The following is a 21346-nucleotide window of genomic DNA, read 5'->3' on the forward strand; positions in this document are numbered from 1 at the left end:
AAAAAAAAAAAAAAAAAAAAAAAAAGAAATGCATCAGGGCATAGGGCACAGGCTTAGGTTCCTGGTTTATTTTTTAAGCTCCCAGGGTGATTCTAATGTCCAGACAGGTTATAACGCACGAGTCTAAGTGAACGCAATGTCTGCACACTGCAATCACTGCTTCAAGGCAATTCTTCTTGATGCTTCTGTTAACCAGGTGACCACTCTTATCTTCAACCAATGTAGACATTCTGGAGTCCGCAATGGCATGAGTGGCCTTCTTTTCTGAGATGTGACCTAAGGCTATTAAGACTAGGGTAGTAGGCTGAAAATCCCAGTCTCTTTATTTCAGGTAAATCTGGCCCTTCAAAGAAAAAAATTTGCCAATCCTTGAACTAGGTGACAACTATTCAGTTCATTTCTCCTTCAAATCTAAATAACAACAGCAGCTACCCTTGACTGAGCATCTTCTATGAGTTGGACACTGTTTGAGATGCTTCACGCATATATCACTAATGTTTATAACTAGATAGCAGGTATTATTCTAAAATTGCAAATTTCTAAATTCTAGACTCTCTCCCTTCCTCTCCACATGCACTGCCACCATCTTAATCCAAGCCACCATCAGTTTTTCACCAGGACTATCACAATAGCTTCCTGCCTAGTATCCTGGTTTCAATCTTGTCCCCTTCCAATCTATTCTCTATCTAGTACCCAGGGTCATCTTTGGAAAGCAGAAAGAGGCTTGCTTAAAAGCTATCAGAGGCTTCCATTTCTCTTGGAATAAAAGCTAGACTCCTTTCAAAGCCCTGCCAAGTCCTGCGTGATTCAGCTCCTGCTCCTATTCCACCTTCCTCTTGCGCCCCTCTTCCCCTAGCCCACCCCAGGCTCAAACCACACTGGCTCCTCTCCACTTTGAGAGCATGCTAATAATTTTTCTCCTACCTTATGCCATCAAACATGTTTCCTCTGCATAGAATGCTTGCCCTCACTCCCTTCACTCCTTCAGGGCGAGGCTAAAATATCATCTGTAGAGAAGCCTCCCTCTTCATCCCATCTCAGCCTTCTCCAATGGTTTCCTATCACTCCGCCCTGTTCGTTTCCTTCCTCATACTTACTGTAATTTGGAAGTTTTTATTTTTATTGTAGAGTTATGTTTTTGTTTGTTTCTCCCACTAGGCTGCCAGTGCGTCAATGGCTGGGGCTTCATCTCTTACACCCATGAAAGTACCCAGTGTCAGCACAGTGCCCAGTACCTTGCCACTTTGTAACAAATATTTCTTGGATGAATAAAGAAGTCCATTTTACAGATATCAAATAAGCTAATTAACTTGCCTGAGGCAACAACTATTATAGAAATCTCTCAGAGGGGAAAAAAATTCTACTAGGCTTTGTATAACAATCTCTAAAAAAAAAAAAAAAAAAAGTATCTTGTTTATCCTGAAGACCTTAAATGACTGTAATTGTCCCAAATCTCCTTTGCTTCACACATAACCTAAGCCATAGCAATGACCGTCCATGAGCTAAGTATATCCAGCTGAGAGTTTGAGGTCAAGAGGATTTTGCAACAGTGGAAATCTTTAAATTGCTTAAATATGCTTGTCACAAAGCATTTATCTTAAGTGCTGTCTACCTTGCCCAGTGGGAAGTCCCTGTATTTTATCAAGTAGCAATCCAGTTGGCCTACTGAAGTGATATTCCTCTGACAAAGGGGCACGTGGCCATCCATGTCAGCATCCACAAGTCACCTCCATTGCCATCTTGGGCATTGCAGTAAACTTCTGATGGGTAGATCCACCAGGACTTTCTTACCTGCACAATTCTGCTGAGGCTCCCAGTGGACTTTGATGCCGTCTCTCTGGCAGGCCCGGGTATATGCCAAAAATGACTCGCAGTAACAGTTTTTATGGACTGGACATTCACACATGTCTGTCACACAGGACCTATAGAACCCAATAGAGAGATACAAGCATTTAAAAATATTAAACATAAACACCCTAAATATAACTTCAGAAAGGGTCATAGATGGGGAAACCTGATTGGCCCATTAAAATGTCTATTTTAGATTGGAAACCTAAATTGGCAAAATTCTGCATGGAACTTAAGTGCTGGATACCTCTGAACAATGTGATATTAGATTTCCTTTCTTCTAGAGCAAGATTATCCAAAAGAACTTGCTGTAAGGATAGACATATTCTATTATCACCACTGTGCAAAGCCACTCTATATTTGGCTACTGAGCACCTGGAATGTGGCTGCCACAACGGAGGAACCAAGTTTCTAATTTGCTTTAATTTTAATTAACTTAGATATAAATAGCCCCATCCACCTAATGGCTACCCTACTGGAATACCATCGCCATCTTGTGACGAGCACTGATATAAAACTAATAAATTTTACTGCAATGTTTCCAAAAATGGTAACCAACTTGATAAAAACACAAAATCCCATGGCTTTCTGAAGACAGACAATTAGAATTCATTTCTGTAATATCTTAGAATCTTAGTCTTTTAAGGACCACTGAATCTTCAGTCTTTAGAATGTAGAGTGACAAATTCTAAATAAAGCAAATATTTCAGGCCTCTAATTAGACTGCAAGATGAACAGGATTAAACCAAGGTCTCTATAGCTGAAATATGGAAGTGATGGACCAGGATATAAATTGAGCGGAAATGCAAACTAACAAATTTTTAAACATCTTGACCACAAAGACATAATAATGGCCTTACATTGGTATATAATATTACAGTTTACAAAATGCTTTCACACGCAGCCTGTCACTGGATGGTAAACAAGACATAATACAGTTGCTTGTTCCATAAATGAAGGGGTCATTTTACAAATAAATACATGGGCCCAAAGTCAGCACTTTTAAGTGGAAAAGAGCAAATTAAATTATATCTCCCGGCTTTGAAAGTGGTGTCCTTTTTATTATACCACACAACAACTGTCATCTTCTTCTTTCAGCAAATTTACTGCCTCACAATTTCGAGTTAACATTTATGCAAGAGGCCTCCAAGATTAATAAAATTAAACTATCCTTATATTTTTCATAACCTTGTTCAGCAAACTCCCTTCCTCACAGAAGCTCTTCAAGGCTAAACACAGGAAAAATAATATCCAAGAGTACAAGCTGCACTTATAATCTTGAAAAGTGATCATGACACTGCCACTGGATGTTAATAATGCCATTTTCCTGTATCGTGGGACCTGTGCACAACCGATTGTCGAGAGCACTCAGCCAGCTCTGGGTGGAGGTCGACACACTATCTGCTCTAAACAGGAATTAAACAGCAAAAAACAGATTCAAGGAGCAACAGGCCCACAGTGAACGCACAAAGTTATTGCAGCCCAACACTCAAGGGCACAGTTTTGGGAAATAGGAACCAACAGGGACAAAAGAGGAACAGATGTAAAACCTAAACAGCCTCCTTCCATGTCAAGGACTGAGAGATTATTTGATGAGCCATACCTAAGACACAATAACCAGGACAGAAAAAGTGATCTTTTTTCTTTGTAGTAGTCATGGTTGTTTCTTTTTTTTTTCTTTTTTTTTTGAGATGGAGTTTCACTCTTGTTGCCCGGGCTGGAGTGCAATGGTGCAATCTCGGCTCACTACAGCTCACTACAACCTCCACCTCTCAGATTCAAGCAATAATCATCAGCCTCCCAAGTAGCTGGGATTACAGGTGCCCACCACCATGCCCGGCTAATTTTTTGTATTTTTAGTATAGACAGAGTCTCACCATGTTGGCCAGTCTGGTCTTGAACTCCTGACCTCAGATGATCCACCCGCCTCGGCCTCCCAAAGTGCTGGGATTACAAGCATGACCCTCTGCGCCTGGCTCAAGGTTGTATTTCTTAATACTTCTCCCCACTTTTATTATAGAAATCTTGGGCAAATGCATTCAGGCATTAAACACACAGTACTGTCTCTACACTGGGGAGAGCCTCTGGAATTCCAAAGAGAAGCCAAATAAAACTTGTCCCTAAAATGGCATCTAAATGTCGGCGTGTGAATTCCCCTCAATGCCGTTTCCCTTTGTTGTTTCAATTTTCATTTCAGAATAACCCACACCCATCGTATTTATGCTCAGACTTCACAGCAACATTTTTGGCTGCCCCAGGTTCTAACCTCTAATCCCATTCCTACTTCACTTTCCCAGAAGAATTTGTTCCTCACCTCTCTCCCGGCCCATGGGGGTAGGTCTCTTTCTGTATACACGGCTCTCACTGCCAAGACCTGGATGGAACGGCATCTCATGGGCCTGGTAAAATGATGGCACATATATGGGAAAAGGCTGGTCTCAGTGTGAGGAAATGTGTCCTCAGATTTGAACCAATGTCTACTGTAATTCTGTAAAATTCCATGGACAATAAACCAATAAAATGTAATTTGTTTGGGTAAGGGGATTGTTAGTGAATATTTTCCTTTTTTTCCTCTTGATTTCTACTTGTCTTATGAAGCTATTTACACAACTGAAGATAAATTATAGACAGCTAAATCCAATTCATTGAGACTGTTGAGAGAAAATGTTTTAAGTACACATTTAATAACCACGGTGTACATATACTCTACCTCACCCACAGACAGGCCCTTCTGTCTCCACAGACACAATCAATGATGTGCCTTCACTGTAAAACTAAGGAAGATCTGAGCTTTTTATATGATCAACTACTCATGGGGAACAATATATGAGACAAAAATGTTTGTCCAAGCCAGACCTTTACTTGAAAATGTTTTATGTATTTTAAAGGCTTAAACTATGTGTTTTGTCTCGGAAGCTAAAATTCAAAATGTTGTTTTCACTTATGAAGTTGATGATTTTATATAAAACAATGAATAGAGTTGGTGAGAGAATGGAGAAGCAGCCATCCCCCTGCCCCACTGGCAGTGGTGTGAATCTGCCAGCTCTTACACGGAGTGTTTTTCAGGGACTGTCTCCTCCACCGCACTTGGCAATGGGATAAGAGGCAAAGATTTTCACTGCTCCATTTAATAGATAGGGAAGCTGAAGCTTGAAGAAGTGAAGTAACTTACTCAATGTCTTAGGGTTGATCATAGATCCAGAGCTGCAAACCTAGGAGGACACCTTGTTTTGTTGTGATCTCAGAACCCATATTCACAGTAACTACATTAGATCTTTCTAGAGAGAAATTGAATAATATTTATACACAGCCCAGACAAAGGTTCTTACTCTCTGATGAACATTTTAGTCCTAAGGAAATAGTAATGCCCATGAATATAGGCTTCAAACCTAGGCATTTTCATCACAATGTTATTTAAATTGAAACAGAAAAGGGAAATAACCTAAATTGTCCATAACAGCGGCCCAGCTAAATAAATTCAGGTGACTTCTGTGATGAAATACCCTACAGCCATTACAATGACGTTTTGGAAATATATTTTTTAAATATGAGGAAATGTTTGGGAAGGATTAACTTAAAAAAAAAAGAGAGAAGGATAACAAAACTGTGTTTCAACATCATGTAATCACACAATGAAAATAAAAATAACTGAAAACAGATATGACCAAATCCAAAGGACAGCTCAGGGTGGTGGATTGTGGTTCTCCTTAATTTTCTTACCTGTATTTTCTACCTAGTCCTGATTCCTTTGTTACTTTGCCAGGTCTGTTACAATAGAAACCCAAAGAGTCAGGCAGGCACCGTGAATACATATCACTTTTCTAAAAAGGTAAACTTCACAGTTTACTTTTAAAACTACACAAAAGAGTATCATGAAAGATATTAGTATTTAAATCAGAATTTCGGAATGATAGTGGGAAAATAAAGAATGGGAGAAAAGGAGGGTGTCTATTTGTAGGTCTTAGTTATTCAACATTCCCCCAGCTAAAATCTTCCCAATCTGGGCTTTGGCAGCCTCGCGATACAGACTTCGGCTGGATTCACTTTGTGTTGTCTTCACACCTGCGTTTCATTCGTCTATTGATGTTGTGGTGGAATAGATAATGGAATAATTTTGCATGCTTCTCCTGGTTACAAAAGAATTTATTAAGGGAAAAAATAAAAGCATCTTCAAACGCACTTCGAATTTTCGGGAGGGACAAAACGATTGTTATTCAACTATTCAATTCTTGTTTATCACACTTCATAATTCAGTGTGAGGAAAATCTAATTTATGACACAGTGAAGTTGAGTTTTCTGTGTTTATGGAAGATTGTTGCCCTTTCCTTAATCAGTATGTACCCATGGTCTACATTTATATTCATTTTATAGAATAAATAGCAGAATTTTATCACTTCTGGGAATGACTGAGATTTATGGCTTTGGTGTCTCTGCTCTCATGATATTGTTCTGTCACATTTATGTTCTGTTTGATGGTGAGTTGGTCAGGAAACACAGCTGCCCACTGCTCCAGTGGGAAAACACAGGTTGCGTTACTCTGAGCTTTTCCAGGAAAGCCCTGCAGGTGAACAGGGCCTGCCTGACCAGGTTTCTATTGCAAAGGAATTGGCAAAATAACAAAGGAATCAGGCCTATACAATCCCCTTAAAGCATACTGTCTGTCACAGGAGCTTCAAATTAATGTATCTAGAAATGGTTTCCTCATTCATCTACCCCACTCCTGGCATCTTGCCTGGCAGCCAAGAGGTGCAGATTCTGTGTGGTTAACACAGCTGCTCGGTGCCACAATAGGACAAGAGGAGGCCCGGAGCTGATGCAGGGGCCCAGGGAGCTGGCACCAGGCTGGGCAGCACTTTGTCACACATCCACTACCTCCCTTCTCTCAATGTTTGATGTTTGTGTGTCGTGTTTCAATGACTCCTTGAAGGCATGTTGTAACCCTGTTCCTCATAGCACTCAGCACAGTAGTGGGATCACAGGTCAGTTCCCTCCTTGAAATCCAATGAATCACAACTCATCTGCAGAGAAGCCTTCAGAACTATTTTCCCGCATCAAACTACAGCTACTGCCTCCTAGAAACTCCACACCAGAAACCATTAGACACATGTGGTTATTTAAATTGGAATTTAAGTGAATTTCCATTAAATAAAATTACAAGTTCAGTTCGTCATTCCCATTAGCCACATTTCAAATGTTCAATGCCAGCAGGTGCTGGTGGCCCCCACGCTGGACAGAGTGGATTGAGACTACTTCCATCACTGAAGCAAATGCTATTAGATGGTGCTGCCAAGAGTGCAGCTCCATTAGCACCAGGGAATCCATTTCTGTCCTGCTGGAGGGATTTACAGGTGTACTGAGATTAGCATCAAGCTCACCTCTGATTGGGCACCTACAAAAAAATTTCAAACTTCTTGGCATCAAATTCAAGGTTCCTAGCAGCCTAGCCTACTTTTCTAACTCCATTTCTTTCTTCCCTACTCCTTCTTTTACCCATCAACCCGTGGCCTTCCATCCACCTGGCTATTCCTGACTTGAAGGTACTTCCATGTCTTTTCCACCGGAAAAATCTAATGTCTATCCTTTAAGTCTTAATTCACATTCCTCAGTGGTGTTTGCCAAGTGGCCCCCAAAAAGTTAGCCACTCCCTATAGGGTCCCATGTCCTTCATACCTTTCTTATTGCACAGATCCTTTGAAATATCACCTTTTTCCTTGCTGGGGGACAAGGACTGTGTCTGGCTTATCTAGCCCCCCAGCACAGCGCCGTGAACACACAGCTCAGTAAATATTCAGTGAATCGTTCAAAGAGTGAATGAGAGTAACCTCATGACCTTTTCCCAGCTTCCAGAGGATTGAACAGCTGGACACTGATATCTGAAGGGCATGAATTCCATCCTTACTCCCACTCTGTGGCCACTGCTTAATACGGCCAAGGTCACGGGGGCTGCTGGCCGTAACAACCTCTGAACTAAGCTGCTTCCGCAAGAACCTTTCTGCTGTCATTTTCATTTTGAACTTCTTGCACTCCTCTCCCGTCTCCAGGGGATTTTTTTTTTTTTTAATTTAATGACTGGTGGAAAAAAGGATTTGATGAGAGAATTCTGCTTTAACCACACATTTTCAATAAAGCACATATTTGATATAAGAAAAACCTATAGTTTTTCATGTTATTAAAAAGGCAAACCTCCAATACTGCTAAAATCAAAACATCAAACACATCTATGCTTCCTAGCAACAGCATATCCGAGTGGTTTCCCCTCTGCTTTCTCTGGCACAAGGGCCATGCCTGTCAGACAGAGGCAAGTGTCTCTGCTTCCCAGGCACAGTTTTGAACGGCAGATGTATTACCCATTGGGAACTCTCCACCCTGGTTCTTGGAGAACAGAAGGGCAAGCCAGGAGTGCCAGGGGCCAGCTCCATCTCGGAGCCAGACATCCAGCATTCTGGCTGTCTTCTCTGCCACCACAAAGGGTCTTCAGCTGGACTACGTTTGTCAATCTGAAGGTCAACTATCCTGGGAGCAATGGCAGGATCGAGGCAGAACTCAACAGTGCAAGGAAGATAACAAGAAAACCACCACTTGGCTTTCCTCGTTCGACATATCTAGGAAGGCGATAGAAGTGAGTGAAGGCATCTTAGGCTTATTGGTGCCTGGGAATCAATGGAAAAGAGGGGAGGGAGAAGGTAAGGAAGAGAGAGTCCCAGCTGAGTGAGCAGAAGTGCGGTTAGCTACCACAAGTCTATTAAAAAACTCACATTTTAATCCTTGAAATCCTGCCCTAATTTCTCTAATCTGAGTTGCATGGAAATAACTAAAGGTAGTAGCCAAGGTATGAAGGCACATTCATGTCACATTGTGCCTATGAAAACAATGTCATCCAATATCATGCTCTTTTCCTCAGCCCTATACAGGCATGTTCACACACTCATTCTTATCCATCCATCGAAGGGGTACAAAAAACACAACTGTCACACGAAAAACACGGCCAGAAAGTTCAATCCTGGGAACTGTGAGGCTGTTTTATTGAGCTGTCAATGAAAGGGCAGGGCTAGCCTGCTAAGCCAGCCAGCAGGGAGTTCCTGCTGCTCTGTCCACAGCGTTCCTGGGCCAGCCCCAGTTTGGCATCCCTGTGGCGACTGTCCACACTGGCTTAAATATTGCTGAGAATATTCCAGGTTCTATGGTTGCCTGGGGTTGCCAGGACAGAACAGCAAGTCCAGGCATTTTCATGAGCTTGTGGATTTCGTAATCTTGATCTGGGGAGACAAGGCAGGATACCTGGAACGGGAGTCCAGCCTGTTTCTCTGGTTGTAGATACAAAAGTTATCCCAAATTCTCTTTCAGCTTTCCCAAATTCAGCTTTCCCAAATTCTCCCCTCATCCCCCTACACTCAAGTTAAATTGTTAGCCCACTCCTCGGTGAAAAGATGGCATTCATGGAGCTCTGTTTGTTCCAGGCACTAAACAAGGTACAGAGGCTAACAGAGATGGGCTCCTCCAAGAAAACAGGATTGTGCAGATACTAAAAATCAAACTCCAAATGACATAACAACTATTATGAATGAGAAAAGGGAAATTCCAGGCTAAGGGAGGTGCCTCGGTAGAGGCACAGAATTTCCAAATCACCAGATCTTAGATTTGACAGTCACGTGGTCAACCTCCCAATATCAAAAACAATAGAAAGCAAAAAAAGTCCCTGACAGAGAATCACACAGCCTCTTCCTGAGACCTCGCAGGACAGGGGGCTGGTTTCCTTGCAGGGTAGCTCGGCAGATCTGCTGGTTATAACATTTCCTTCTTCTAGGGATCCAAATCCTCATAATCTCCAGTTAACTCTCAGGTTTGACATCGAGAGCCACACAGAATCAGTCAACGTGTCCCTGCTCATAAGGACTCTTCAGTTACCTTCCTGCGCTCCCCTGCTCAGCCTTGTATTTTCATCTTCCTGCCTTCTGCGTCCCTCCCTCCCTGTCAACTGCTTGCTTCCTGGCTTGTCAAGAACAAAAATCCAACAACCAAATTTACAGGAGAAAAATCTACCAAACCGTTTTTGTTCATGATTCACAGTGAATCTCTTACTTGATTGCCTGCCCACTGTCCCTACCTTATATACATTGCCTAGTTATACATTCCAACACTTTTTACCTAATTTAGATGCTCTCCAATTACTAAAATATTTATTTTAAATCCTCCTAACTTTCCCCAGGAGGTGAATGGCATTACGCACACAGCAGCACACAGGAGCTCCAGAAATGATCATTCACCTCCGACCCTCTTCTGAAGCTATGGATTGTTTTTGTGAAATAATGTAGGCATCTGTGGACACAGAGACCTCCCTTTAAGAGAGTAGCAATTCTTAGGATTTTCCATGGATGCCAGCTTTAGAAGAAGCTCCGCATACTTGCTTTTAGTAGAGGTACGCTTTTAGCAGTGACCAAACATGTCTGGAATCTAAAATATTTTCTTCCTTGATAAGGCCATATATCAGACCACATGTGAAGAGTATAATCCACAGTTAAATTCTCGCCCATCTAATAACGGGGAAGGAATGTGCACCATTTTGCTATTTTCTCTATACCCAGGGGCCACAGCTTTTAAGGAGCCCAAAGCCAGAGACTATATACCAGTAACTTTAGAAATACTCCTGTTGGGAAGATAAGCTATCTTTGCTCAAGTAGGAAACACTGGCTTCATGGAGGGAAAAACTGACCATGATTAACAGACATTTGCTGAGTTGTCACTCTTCTAGAAATAACTCTTCATTTCAATTTGGGCCCCATTCTAGCAAAGCCCGGCAAATCTTGCAAGATGGTCTCAGGAGCTGGACAGGGAGAGGGAAGCTTGGTTATGACCCCCCTCTAGTGGCCATGAGTTAGAGCATGAAGTAACCGTAATTCTTACTCCAGCATTTGCTTCTAAATCAAACAACTCACCTTTTTGGAGGCTGGCTGATAAAAAAAGAACATAAAAATGGTGCTTGGCAGAAAATCAATCACTTTTCTCTTAAACTTGTGCTCAATTCATCACTGTCACGCTTACTGTAAAACAATTGTAAGGCTGGTGAACTAAACCCCTGTGTAATCCTAAGCACCTACCCCTGATGCCTGCCAAGAAGGGTGAGTGCGTCCGAGGCAGGCTCCTGGAGAGGGCAGGGGGAGGTGGGACACCACCAGGAAGAAGTCTCTGCTCCGTCCACCTTTTTTATCTTTTTCGTGAAATCTCATTTTACCTACGTACATCAAGCCTCACATATTTTTTGTCTCTAAAAAGAACTTCAAGTGCAAGAGAGTCAGAACCCTTCACCTAAACAGAAGAGAAACATTCTTTACCACTCAAGGAAAAGCTAAACTGTTCTTCCTGCTTCCACACACTCATTCAACACAGAACGCTTTGGTCGCCAAAACGTGTAGGGACTTTTCCCCACTAACCACCAGCTCTCCAGTGGACACCAACTGGGTGTCCTGAAATTGAACTCGGTTCTGACACTACCTACTGGAGTTAGCGTCAGATCCCACAGGCAAAGGTCTGCTCCCTACTTTAGATATCAATTGCGGTCCCAGGTTGTGGCCTGTGCTTCTGACCAACTTGTTGATAAATCAAAGTTTCCACAACCCCCTTCTTGGATCCGGTTAATTGGCCGGAGTGACTCACAGGACTCAGGGAGACACTTAAGTTACCCAGTTGATTATAAAGACTGTTACCAAGGATACGGATGCACAGCCAGATGGAAGAGATGCACAGGGCGAGGGTGTGGGAAGGGACGCAGAGCTTCCGCGCCCTCTCTAAGCATATCACCTTCCAGAACCCCTGTGTGTTTAGCTATCCAGAGGCTCCCCCAAATCCTGACCTTTTGGGGTTTTGTGGAGGTGCCATTACATAGGCCTGATTAATTACATCACCGGTCATTGGTGATCAACTCAACTTTCAACCCCTTTCCCCTCTTCAGAGGCTGGAGGGAGAGGCTGAAAGTCCAACCCTCTAATTACACAGTTGGTTCCTCTAGTAATGCAGCTCCTCTCCATCCTAAGGCTGTCCAGGAGCCCCCCAGGGGTAGTTTCATTAGAACAAAAGATGCTGCTATCACCAAGTAAATTACAAGGGCTTTAGGAGCTCTGCATCTGTCACTCCTACCATTCAGGAAATTAATTGCAAAGGTCTTAGGAGCTCTGTATCAGGAACTCGGGTCAGAGACCAAATTAAAAAAAAAAAAAAAAAAAAAGATTTCCCTAGTGCTCTTGCCTACAAAGTTTTAGGAGCTCTATGTCAGAGAGCAATATACACATTTCAATACACACATTTCACATCTACCGAGTCTAAGGTGGTAATACCATCAGGGGCCAAAGGTATCAGCGTGTTGCCAATATTCAGCCATGTTTTGGGGTAAGCCTTACTCTTAGTTTGTAAAATGATGGGGTCCCCATGCTACTAATATTCTATTATTAATGACTCTGTCAAGATATGAATTTGCCCAGGGTTCAGCCAGCCCCAAAACTAAGTAGTATATGTATTTTAAAACCCTCTGCCCAAAATGAGAGAGGGATCTTTACCCCAAATAAACTCACTGTCTTCTTTTTGGTGAGCCCATCTCATCATAATTTTACTCCCAACATAGATACACACTATCTTTGAAATTGTTCTAGTCCCCTCGACAAACACCAAGGGAATGTCAGCTGTGTGCAAACTGCTGACTGGGCATTGTGGGAAATGCAGACAGAAAGAAGAACCTGGTTTCGATCCTGGGTCCTTTGGGGTGTGGTGGGGAGAGCAGGGCAGAACTGGGCCAGGCAACACTCAAGGAGGAGTCTTGAGGGCAACATATTAAGGGGGCACTGGCTCCCAGGCTTCAGTAAGTACAGGACTGGCACTTGAGAGCAAATGCCTTCTTAAATGTTGCTTCTCATGTCTGGGCCCTAGAGGAGAAGAAAACATGCCTACACAGGTATCCCACAGCATAATCTATTGGAAGAGGCAGCAAGGTAAGGGATCACCACACCAAGGTTGAACTTCAATTGTATTATCTTGGGCACATTATTACCCCTTTCTATATCCTCCTTTCCTTGCCTAATCTCTCTCCCTTAGGGTTCTCATGGAAGGTAAATGAAAATCTGTATTCTCCCCTTCCCCAATGAATCCCTAAAGAGAAGAACAAGATTCATCCATGCACAGAAATGGAAATGGTTAGAGGACTAAGCAAAACAGAAATTGCAGCCCCCCATCTTCGCCCCCACTGAAGTTCAGAGTTTGAAGGATGTGCAGGAATTGAACTTTGTTCTTTCTTTCCTATCGATCGAGAGTGCCATCCCCCGGGACGCCAGCCCTAGCAGTGTCTCTAGTCTTCCCTCGGCAGCAGAACAATACCAGCCTGGGTTTGCCTGTGTCAGCCACGGCCACCTCCTGAGAGGGCTGTAATTGGGAGTATGGAGTCACAAGTGGCAGTGAGGAAAATTTATGAAAGTGAAGGCTTCTAGCATCTGGAGGCCACACCCCAGCCACACGCAGCAGCCACCACCAGCCCCCTGCTTCAAAGGGGCCGATCCTTCCATAAGCCTTTTTTGCATTAGGCAGTGGATGGCTGCCAAGTCCCACAAACAGGCGAAGGCACAAATCCTCCACTACGTGCATTAATCAAAGGGCAGCAGAGGCGGCTGCCCCTGGAGGATGCGGTATAGTGGTGAACTTTTTCAGATGCCGGGGGCCTTGCATCAAGCATCTGCTGTGCCTTTTGGCTCCACAATAAACCAGCATTCGCATCCCATCACTGCACAAGAAAGGGTCTTTTCACACTCAATGCCCTTTGCAGCCTTGGCTGCCAGGGATAGCTCAGTCCACTGGATCTAAACAGGATGCTACTCGTCCCGAGAGGCCCACCCCCACCCATCAGTGGGGCTGGCAGGTCACCATCCTCAAATCCCAGAAAAAGGACTCCATGACCAGACATTCCCGAAAGCCAAATCATAAACACAACACGCCTGCCCCTCCATGCCAGCTTCCCCACACACTCTGCTGGAATGACAGCACCCTCAGATGAGCCCCTGAAAGTTGAAATGTGAGGCCTGTTTTCTATAAGCAACTGCAGAGATAATCACCTAAAAGTCCCCAGAACACTGGCCCAAAGGCATCGCATGATTTTCTCTTTTTACCATCACACTATTAATAAGTGGCAAAGACAGCATTCAAAGCTGAACCCTTGCCCTCTCCCCTATGACAGGTCGCCTTCTAAAGCACATGCTGTTCCTTCTACCTGGGGCGTTCTTCCTCCCCCTTCTCCTAGTTAAAATCCACTCCTCCTTCAATATGCAGCTGAGCAGCTTTCTCAGGGAAGGTTTCTGAGATCCCCAAACTGGATAAGGTTGCTCTTAAACATTCTCCTGGCATTCTTGCATGGCCCTTATCACACCCTGCAACTGCATCCCCATGGGAGCGATCCCTCACTCCATCTACTCCACCATGCCCCAGGGCTGGCAGCTGTTGTTCACCAATTCTCCCCAGCCCCAGTGCGGTGCCTGGTCTAGAGTACATGCTCAAAACCTGTTTTCTGAATGCGTTACTTACAGATGTTTATATAGTCAAGTACAGATAAAGTGACTACTAAGATGACTATGAGATTTAGAGGATTAAATGGCCTCAAAGTGAAGGAGGAATAGGCATTCCATGGATTTAACTACTACTAACAGACCGAGGGAAGTAAGTTCTGAAAACTGGAGTAGACAGCTAGGATGTCAGTGGTGGTCTTAGCAGGAATACTTTTACAGGAGTGGTGGGACCAGCAATCATCCTGAAGTGTATTGCAGGTAGAAAATATGGGAGGCAATGAGGAAAGACCATTCTTTCAGTAGGTTATCAGAGCAGAGCAGAGAACTTAGGAGATAATTTGAAGGGAACCCAGAAGACAGAGAGAGAGAGTGAGACAGAATCGAGAAGACTTAAACACATTTTGCATCAAAGAAGGGAAGGAAGTCCAAGATAAGATGCTGAAGCTAAAGAGATGCAGGGTTTGGGTAGCTGGTGACATAATATCAGGAAGAAAACAGGAGAGGATGGGGTCAAGAACGCAGGGGAAAGATTATCCTCCTATTCACTTATCATTGCTAGCAGTCAAATTCCTGAAAAGAAAAAAAAAAGAAAGAAAAAGAAAAATGTAGAAGTCCTTATATTCATACACGACAACATAGAGAGAGGTGACCTCTAGATCAGCAGTTGGAGGGAGGAAGACCAGGGTCCCAATCCAAATATCTACAAAGAAGCAGGCAGAACTGAATGCAGTTTGTAAATAGCGTTTCCAGGAGAGGAGAGACTCCAGACAAGGGACAAGATGAAAGCCACTAGAGAATGAGGTTTCACTCCCCAGCTCAGTCCATGCCCTTGGGGACTCATGGCAAAGGAACTGAAATGAAACTAAGCCAGCATTTTAATCAGGCAGAAATTTAGTGCTGGAGAAAATTATTATATGGCAGATTTTCTTTCTTTTTCTTTTCTTTTCTTTTTTTTTTTTTTTTTTTTTTTTTTTTTTTTTTTTTTTTTTTTTTTGAGACAGAGTCTTGCTCTGTCGCCTAAGCTGGAGTCAGTGGCACGATCTCAGCTCACTGCAACCTCCGGAATCAGTGGCACGATCTCGGCTCACTGCAACCTCCGCCTCCTGGGTTCTAAACGATTCTCCTGCCTCAGCCTCCAGAGTAGCTGGGACTACAGGTGCGTGCCAGCACACCCGGCTAATTTTTTTGTATTTTTAGTAGAGACAGGATTTCACCATATTGGCCAGGCTGGTTTCGAACCCCTGACCTCATGATCTGCCTGCTTTAGCCTCCCAAAGTGTTGGGATTACAGGCGTGAGCCACCGCACCCGGCCCTAATATGGCAGGTTTTCTAGATTTTAAACTTGTGATCTAAGAGTAGTGATAGAACATTTTTCCCCAAAGCAGGGGACCTGAAATTGAGAAGCCATTTTTTTGGCGGGGGGAAGGGGTGACCTTTATAGATTTTTTCTTCCTAAATATTTGTATGTTCCCACTACACAATAAAAGTCTTAATAGCAACAATCATGGCAACCCACTGTGCTTTAGGACGGTGAGGGCTCAAAACCCAACAGGCCAACAGGGCCCGGCATGACTTTAGGCAAAAAACGTCAGAGAATTATACTGACATCATAGAGTCCCTTTTTTTTTGTTTTTTTTTGTTTTGACGACGAGAGTCTGCTCGGTCGGCCCCACAGGCTGCGAGTGCTAGTGGCCCGCAGGATCTCAGGCTTCACTCCCCTACCCAGTGACGTCCGGCCTTCTCAGTGGTTCACCAGGCACATTCTCCTGCGGCCTCCGCACTCCCAAGTAGCTGGGACTATGGCACGGCGCCGCGGCGCCGCGGCGCTCCGTCGCCGCGATAGTTTTTTGATATTCCTTTAGTACGAGCAGCGGGTTTACGACACGCTATAGCCAGCACGAATGGTCTGCGATCTCCTGACCCTTGTGATCCGCCCGTTCCTCGCCTCCGACAAAGGACTGGGATTACAGGCTTGAGCCACCGTGCCCGGCCAGAATCATAGAGTCTTAAAAGACCTTAGGGAATATCTATCCCCTGCAGGAATTCCTTTTTTTTTTTTTTTTTTTTTTTTTTTTTTTTTGAGGCGGAGTCTCGCTCTGCCGCCCAGGCTGGAGTGCAGTGGCCGCATCTCAGCTCACTGCAAGCTCCGCCTCCCGGGTTTATGCCATTCTCCTGCCTCAGCCTCCCGAGTAGCCGGGACGACAGGCGCCCGCCACCTGGCTCGGCTAGTTTTTTGTATTTTTTAGTAGAGACGGGGTTTCACTGTGTTAGCCAGGATGGTCTCGATCTCCTGACCTCGTGATCCGCCCGTCTCGGCCTCCCAAAGTGCTGGGATTACAGGCTTGAGCCACCGCGCCCAGCTAGGAATTCCTTTTATAATACTCCTGCCAGATGGTCGTACATCTGCATCATGTCTGTGATAGGAGCTCGGTAGCTTTTTAGGAATCTCATTTCTGTGATAGACGTTACAGCTTCTATCTCTCAGGAAGTTTTCTTATGTATTAAAGGAAAATGTGTTCTATAGCTTCCAGCCCTTTATTCAGATCCTGCCGTCTGTTACACTGTAGAATTATTCTATTCTATTTCAGCTTCCATGTGACATCCTCTTCAAACACATTACATAACATAAAAATGTTCCACTTAAAAGTTAAACTTTTGGGGGGCTTCCAGAAGTATTCCCATCATGTCATTTTTTACTTCCTTTGCTTTTATTTATTTTACTTCCAGCAGCTAAAGGGTGTTCTACCTAAGTGTAAACATTATTTTCCATTTTTTAAAATTCTTTTAATAAATCTCTACTGAGCAAGCCATTGCGCCATGTGTCTGAGCAAGCGACAAAGATGAATAAGGCGGGGTACTTACTCCAAACTACACAATGTGCCAAAATAGGTTGCAATAAAGGAGGGAAATAATGGGTGTCACAAAAAGCAGTCTAGCATTGTCAAGGGAGTTCAAGAAAATAGATTACTCTGGCATGGAGGATAGGAAGTGAGAAGTTAGGAAAGATTTTGAGGAGGTGGCATCATTTGAGTTACATCTAAAAGAATAAAATGAGTTTTACCCAGGCAAAGAGGGAAAAAAGGCTTTTTAGAAAAATATATACTTCAGACATACATTTGTTTGAATCGGCATACGTTCCATTTGGGGACCCATAGACAACAAGAAGGGGAACAGACATCACGAGAAATCAACTGGAAAGGTAAGTATTGCTTATTTAATGGACTTCCTTGTATGCCAAACTATGAACCACGAACACTATTTAAGTAATCAGAAGGAGTCATTGACAGTTGGAGCAGAAAAGTGATAGAATTCAAAATACCATCAGAAAAGTGAGCTAATAAGAATATTTTGGATGGAATGGAAGAGGTGGAGAAAGGAAGTTACGTAGGGATTAAGCAGCTATTTCAGAAGATCCAACTAAGGTTTTACAAGAAGGAAAAGACACCGCTGGGAAAGACACCACTTACCTGGAGGAACACCAGTAGAAATTGAGAGGCGGCATCAAGCATAGAGATAGGAGAATGTATAGAGCCTGAAAAAGGGTCTCACACTGGGACAAAAGGAAAAAAGAAGAGTCAGGGGTGCATCTGGAGATTTAAGCTTGGATTTAAAGTCTGCCAAGAAATTAGAGGGATGCAGAAGAAGCTGGTAGTAGAAAGGAGCTGGGCGGGGTGGGGGAGAGATGATGAGTTTGTATTTAAACACACTGCGTTTCTGATGGAACATCCAGGCAGTGGTGTGGTGGTAAATGTTCAACAACTCGTTCTTGGTGGGATCAAGGAGAAGAGGGGACCCCTGATTGGTAGTGCATGCTGACTTATGTGGTGTAAATACCCAGTGTGGCTGCTTCTAAGCTACAGTACCAACATGGTATCACTGATCACTAAACACACAGTTGGGGAGAGATTCTAACAATTGGTGGTAGGGGGACAATACAAGCCAGCTCCATCACACCACTGTGTCTACATTGGAGAGGGGAGGCAGGGTTGAACCACGGTGTTCCTATTGTACAGTAAATAAAATGTGATTCTTTGCAAAACAGAGACCATGACTACTGACAGACTTGGGCACCCCTACTGACATGCATCCAACTTCAGCCAAAAGCCCACAACAGGTTCTCTCACTCTCTCTTACCAACATTCATATACAAGCCATAAAAACAAGGGCTGATAGCAACCAACGAGTTCATGCTGGTTTTATTTTTCATAATGTCTTAGGATGATTCCTCCTTTAAGATTTATTATTGTTTTGCTTACCATGAAATAGTAACTAAGCGTTTTGCTAAATCAATTTAAAGATTGCTTTGTTTCCTTGTTATCACTGTAAGTACCTCTGGGCTGTCTGCTGTTTTATAATGACTCTTAATAATGCTGTTTAGTCACTCATAGGATGAAATTTGAACTTTATAAAAAAAGAGAGAGAGAGAAACTCTAAACTACTTTTTATCTCTTTCCAGGTGTATAAAAATCTAGCATGATGTCTATATAATACTGGTGCAGTTAATGATGCTATTAGGTTGGTCAGGAGTATTATGTGGTACAAGAAATTTAAAAGGTGAGTAAAGTAAATTGCCCATATAAAGATAATGGTTGAAAGCTATGCACTGGGGAAGAAAGTAGGAGGAAAGAGGAAAAAGCAGAATGGTTGAAAAAGATTTTACTAAGACTCAATAGGAAAAGTTGTAATTTCTCACCTATATGTTTCCAACTACAGCACAAACATCATCATATGCCTTCTTGGGGACACAGCAGCCAGTTAAATATTTTTGTCTAACCATTTCTTATAATAATGTGTAGGGAAACAGACTCTTCTTCCCTACATAGCAGCCAAATGTTCTTTCAAATGTATTAAACAGATCATAAAACTCTTTTAATCAAAAGTTTCCAAAAATATCTCATCACATTTAAAGTACAATCTAACCAAGCCCTAGTCATGGTCCACAAGCCCCTAGATGAGCTAAGCTCTTCCTGCTTTACACCTTCATCTCCATTTAGAAGCTCTAGCTCACTACCTTCAACCAGGCTGGCCTTCCTGCTTTTCCTTAAAAACGCCAAGCCCATCACCTGGAACAATCTTCCAGGCAACTACAGAAGGGGTGTCTCTCTCCTTTTCAAATTTCAGGTCAATATTACCTGCTCAGACACTCCTTCCCTGACCTCTAGTATCTAAAATGACCCCATTCTTCCATTTCATCACCTTCTCTCAAGTCAGAAATTATTCTGTTTAGTTGATTATTTTTGGTGGCACTCCCCAGCTAGAACATGAGTGCTGCCATGAAGGACTGTGTTTGTTTAATTTCCTGCCAAATCTCCAGCATCCAGCACAGTTACTAGCACATTGCAGGTGTTCATCTGCGGAATGGTAAATGCTCCCACCCCCATTAATTGGATACATTTCAGAGGAAAAGAAAACCTTATTGAAGAATGATCCATGTCTTCACAATCCTGTCCTCTATTGTATCTAAATATAATGCTCTGCCTCCATAATGCCACATCAAGCGACACAACAATATGGAATGAATATTGAATGAATAATTCAATGCAAGCCTTGGGGCCTTGCATAGGAGCATAGTCAGGCCATCTGAAAGAAACATGACTAAGAAAGAATGTGCTTATTTCTCTCTGTCATGCTGGGAGCAATTTAGAGTATCCTTAGGAAGCCCTGCAGTAAGGTAAAATAAAGGTATGTATGAGTTTCCTTTAGTCACTCATGCATTCAACTATCATTTCATAAGCATGAACCTGAGAACTAGCGATATAAAGATAAAACATCAAAATCTCCGCTTTCAAAGACTTAAAATAGAATGAGAGAAACAAATAGAAAATTAATTTTATTACCATATGATCAATATTACAATGGAGATATAAAAACAATACTGAGAGACAGCGGGAAAGGGAATGATCAACTGAGTTGGAAATGGAGAGGGCATATTTGAGAAAACTTCACTGAGCAGGGGACCAGTGACCAACAATGGCCAGAGTTTTGCATGAGTGTGAAAGGTAAAAAAGGAAAAGCAAAACACCAGGGAGGATGGCACATAGAAAGCCATTAAGCCCTGAAATGACATTACCCACTAGAGAAATATAATAAATTTTATATGGCATAAATAGTTGAACATGTGTGGAAAGAGACTGCAGGCTTACCAAAATGTAACAAGGAGAGCATCGACAAGAGAACTATAGACTATCTATTTACAAATATAAGGGCAAAAATATCATATAAAATATAATTAAACAGAATTCAACAGTATATTAGAAGAATAATATATCATAACCAATTACTGGTTTTTTTTTCAGGAATGCAAGTTTGGTTTGATCTCAAGATATTTACTGATCTAATTTTCCACATTAATTGATGAAAGAACTGCTACGTATGCATACTTACAGATGCAACATAATATACAATACATTTAACATTAATCCTGATTTTAAAATTTCACAAACATGGTAAAACTAAAGCAAAAGAATGTTTCTTTCACACTGTGAAGAGTCTATCTCAATTTAGAGAGCCAAAATTGTCCTTAACCATGAAATATTAGAGGCGTGTCTGTAAATTCAAAAACAAAGGACGCTTTTCATTACCACCCTTAACTAACATTATTCTTAAAGTTATAGTCTCTAAAATTACATAAGAAAACAAATAATATGCATAAGTTTTAGAAAGTAAAGGACAAGGCCGGGCGCGGTGGCTCAAGCCTGTAATCCCAGCACTTTGGGAGGCCGAGACGGGTGGATCGCGAGGTCAGGAGATCGAGACCATCCTGGCTAACACGGCGAAACCCCGTCTCTACTAAAAAATACAAAAAACTAGCCGGGCGAGTTGGCGGGTGCCTGTAGTCCCAGCTACTTGGGAGGCTGAGGCAGGAGAATGGCGTAAACCCGGGAGGCGGAGCTTGCAGTGAGCTGAGATCCGGCCACTGCACTCCAGCCTGGGCGACAGAGCGAGACTCCGTCTCAAAAAAAAA

The 21346-nt window shown here is 42.8% G+C and overlaps 1 protein-coding gene across 1 annotated transcript in view; it reads right to left on the bottom strand.

Annotated features, from left to right (window-relative positions):
* BMPER (BMP binding endothelial regulator) overlaps nucleotides 1-21346 on the bottom strand; it is a 260754-nt gene that overhangs the window by 10539 nt on the left and 228869 nt on the right. Inside the window, exon 14 of the mRNA XM_017889844.1 lies at nucleotides 1792-1922. Coding sequence (XP_017745333.1) covers nucleotides 1792-1922 — 131 coding nt within the window. The remainder of the gene's footprint in view (nucleotides 1-1791; nucleotides 1923-21346) is intronic.

This window comes from Rhinopithecus bieti, unplaced genomic scaffold, assembly GCF_001698545.2.
Source record: "Rhinopithecus bieti isolate Rb0 unplaced genomic scaffold, ASM169854v2 scaffold_19617, whole genome shotgun sequence".
Taxonomy (NCBI): Eukaryota; Metazoa; Chordata; class Mammalia; order Primates; family Cercopithecidae; genus Rhinopithecus; species Rhinopithecus bieti.